We start from the raw sequence: 3,480 nt of genomic DNA on the forward strand, positions 1-3,480 counted from the left end.
ACTAGTAGAATTAGTATTTTTTTTATTTGTTTTGGTTTATAATTAAACTTAGAAGTAGTATATCTAATCAAGCCAAACATTTTTAATCCAAACGAATTCCACATTTGCTCGATAATTGATTAATATTATCGAGCAATGCCCAAACCCTGAACGAACCCTTTTCCTGCACAATGTCTTAATATTGGCTACAGTCGATAATGCTTCAATGATAAGGCAGTTTCCTCATTGCCCACCTACGAATCAACCAAAGCCCTCCCTACGGTGGCCGATTACAACCATCCGGCCAATAACAAAATGCTTCCATGCAACAGATGTCATTTCATTGCTTCATTGGATCTGTGAACACCTCTTGGCAATTAAAATTAAGACGATGATTGGTGCGGCTGTAAACGCACCAACTAATTAAATTAAAACTAAGGTAACTCGTGTAAGTATTGATATCTAGAGTGAGTAGACCACTGGATTCTGCTTCTACGAGTGGGGCGTTTCGACCCGGGAGTGATCTCCCGATCCCCACACTCATCTCCGGCGATTTCTTGCTGATCCTTCTGTTTGTTACACGCATTCCGACCAAATGGCTAGCAGCTAACGACCACCACCCAGACTGCGTCCGTGGAGGGAGGCAGCAGCAGCTACCCCACGTTGCATATTGCGGTGAGGAGGACATGGACCAGCATCAAGTCCACAAAATATTGGTGCCCCACCTCCCCGTCCCGCCACTGCATCTTCGCCGGCTTGCGGCCGTAATGCACGCCGTCGTTGCATCGATTGTCGTAGTGCCAGGGGAAAGTCATGTCGAACTCGTCGATCACCCCTCCCGTGATCAGCCCTTTATCCTTGAGCTTCTCCAGGAAGATGCCATTGAAGGCCTCCATCTTGCTGGGGTTGTAGCCCAAGTCCCTGGCGTAGCCTCCCGTTGCAATGGTCGTCCGGTAGAATATCCTGGGCAGGGCCGACGGCGTCGCGTCAGTGGCATTACCCCTCACTCGCCGCCGCATTACTATTTCCTCCCAGAACCTAGCCGCGTACTCCGCCCCGTCTGCGAAGGCACGGATGCTCCTCCAGTGGTAGCCGTCGTGCAACCCGGAGTTGAAGACCATCACGTCCGGAGCCGTTGGCCCCTTGAAGAACTCCCACAACAGTTCCCTGAATCCCTGGTTCCGAAGGGAGTGCAAGCCCAGGTAATTTGACGTCTCGTTCCAATGCCCATTGAAGATGCTGGTGATCCGCACAGATTCCGAGTGGTTCACCGGGTTCGTGAACTTCCTGTCGAAGCGACGAGGGACGGAGTCGACGTCCGGCCGTCCCAGCACGAAATTGAGCATGTTGCGGATGGTGTCGACGTGATTGGAGTCGCCCCAGAAGAAGAGCCACCGGTTGCGCAGGCATTTCCAGGCCACGTCCTGGGTGAAGATCCTGAAGGCGCAATGGGCGGAGTAGACCCAGCCGTTGCTTTCGAGCGCGGCCAGTGGGCCGTCGCACCACGGCTTCGGGCACGCCGTGCGCGGGTCGAGGCAGCGGTACCGCCCCTCATCGTCGACGCCGCAGCTGTCGTTCCTGGCGTGCCGCGTCCAACGGCCGGACCAAACCTCCTTCGATAGGTCGGCAACGCCATGGCAGAGACGCAGCGGCGGCAGCGTCCCGTTGCTGCGGTGGAATCTGATGGGAAACCTCCTCAGCTCTCGGCGGAACTTGAACCGCTCCGGAGAGAGTTTGAGCCCCTCAAAGCTGCGGAAAAGGAGGACGACGGTGAGATTGTACTCGCCGGCGAAGTCGGGATGGACCTGGAGTCTGAGGGAGTAGGAACCGTTGCCGTGGTCGACCACAGGCGGGCGTGATTTCCAAGTGGGACCGGACAGGTCGGTCTCGAAGTAGTCCCCGCCAAGGCAGCGCGGCCGGCCGCCATCATCCAGCGCCGAGAGCACAAACTCGTGGATCTGCCCGCAGGAGAGCTCCGCGGTGCGACCGCCGTCGAGGTCGGGAACAGCGATGTCGGCGGTGCGTGAATCTCCGCAGGGCTCCCCGCCGGGGGCCAACCACCAGGACACGAGGGTCGAGGTGAAGTTGGGGGTCGCAGGGACCGAGATCCAGCTGCGGAGACGCGGAACAGCGCGGGTATTCGGGGCAGAGCGGGCTGGCGCGGTTGTCGGAGGAGGTGACAGCACGTTCAAAGATGAAAGGGTGACGGCGATCAAGGAGGAGGTGGTGGCGGTGACGGACAGGGCATCCATCGTCCAGAGCAGGAGGGCGATGGCGAGGGTGAAAGAGACGAGCTTGAACAGCGACCACCGGCGAACGGTGGCACCACTAACACCACCTTTATCCCCAGACAACATTCTCGGGAAGGGAGAATAAAAAAGCAGTGGTGGGTATGGGGAGGTATTGGGGTCACAGCCATACACCGGTGGGTGATATGAGAGCAATGCGGTGTCTTTTCTTACATCTTTTGCGCTGTGGCTTCGTCTTGAAATGAGGATCTGATGATGGCTGAGAGAGGTCACGGGAGGTATTTGGGGAAGCAGAGATAAAACCACGATTTGTTGCTCCTTTTTCTTTTTTTTTCCTTCTTTTATTCACCTTTCCCAAGTGGTTGGCTCCGCCTGTCGTTAAACGAGCGACGAGAAGTAGACCCCTGTCGGTGTCATGGGATGTTGGAAACGGCGATGGATACTTTCTCCTCAACTGCCCACTAAAGAGTCCTTGTCGGCTCCACCTTAGGCTCCGTGACTGCCCAATCACAAGATCGGTATTCGAAATTATCGAGGAAAGGAAATTTTCTTTTTTTACGAAAGATTCTTAACGTGATCGGTGATCTTATCGTTGATTAAGCTCGGTAAAGGCATGATTTGGTGATAAGTTGGCAGCCAAGGAAGGAGGCTGTGATTAGGCATGAGATTGATAGTGGCAGCAATAAACATAATATTTTCTTGGTAGCCTGTCAACCACTGCCTTGAACGACTTCTGACAGGAGGTACCACGATTACGTGCTGTGCTGGGTTTGTTCAAAGATGATTGGAACGATCGTCCCATTCCTAAAGTTGGATCCAACGCAAATCCAATCTTGATAATAGTATATTTTGATTTAATTAAGTATGATAGAGATAATTTTAAATTTAAATAATTGATTTGATTATGATTTGAGTAATTAATTATGAGAAATTTTTTTTCAAGTATATTTCTCAATTAAAGACTTTGGATCGATTAAGTGATTTTAGAGAAAATTTGGCAGTTATAAACGATGATAATAATTCTGAATCAGGTAGCCACATCTGAATGATTGTAGTATTCAATCAAAACTTCACACCCTGCTCGGGTTGGATCGATAGGAATTTGTTTTATTTGCCAAGTTCAACTTCAAAGTATCTTATTCATGCATCTTGAGTGTACTAGCAAAACTATCAACCAACCTGGCAGTCTTCCAAACTTACTTTTAGTATCATTTCCAAGCTCAAAAATGAAATCAAATTAATATGCATGTGC

At 51.3% G+C, this 3,480-nt stretch overlaps 1 protein-coding gene across 1 annotated transcript; it reads right to left on the reverse strand.

Annotated features, from left to right (window-relative positions):
• Positions 1 to 298: 298 nt before the first annotated feature.
• LOC103998340 (uncharacterized) lies at positions 299 to 2,517 on the reverse strand. Its single transcript, XM_009419789.3, has one exon. It carries the CDS (start codon positions 2,334 to 2,336, stop codon positions 633 to 635), a length of 1,704 nt encoding a protein of 567 aa, XP_009418064.2. The 5' UTR covers positions 2,337 to 2,517; the 3' UTR covers positions 299 to 632.
• Positions 2,518 to 3,480: the final 963 nt, after the last annotated feature.

The sequence above is a fragment of the Musa acuminata genome, chromosome BXJ3-5 (genome assembly GCF_036884655.1).
Source record: "Musa acuminata AAA Group cultivar baxijiao chromosome BXJ3-5, Cavendish_Baxijiao_AAA, whole genome shotgun sequence".
NCBI lineage: Eukaryota > Viridiplantae > Streptophyta > Magnoliopsida > Zingiberales > Musaceae > Musa > Musa acuminata.

Bases quoted from the DNA above. Each gene is read 5' to 3' on its own strand.
- LOC103998340 (XM_009419789.3), bottom strand. From the start codon at position 2,336: ATGTTGTCTGGGGATAAAGGTGGTGTTAGTGGTGCCACCGTTCGCCGG.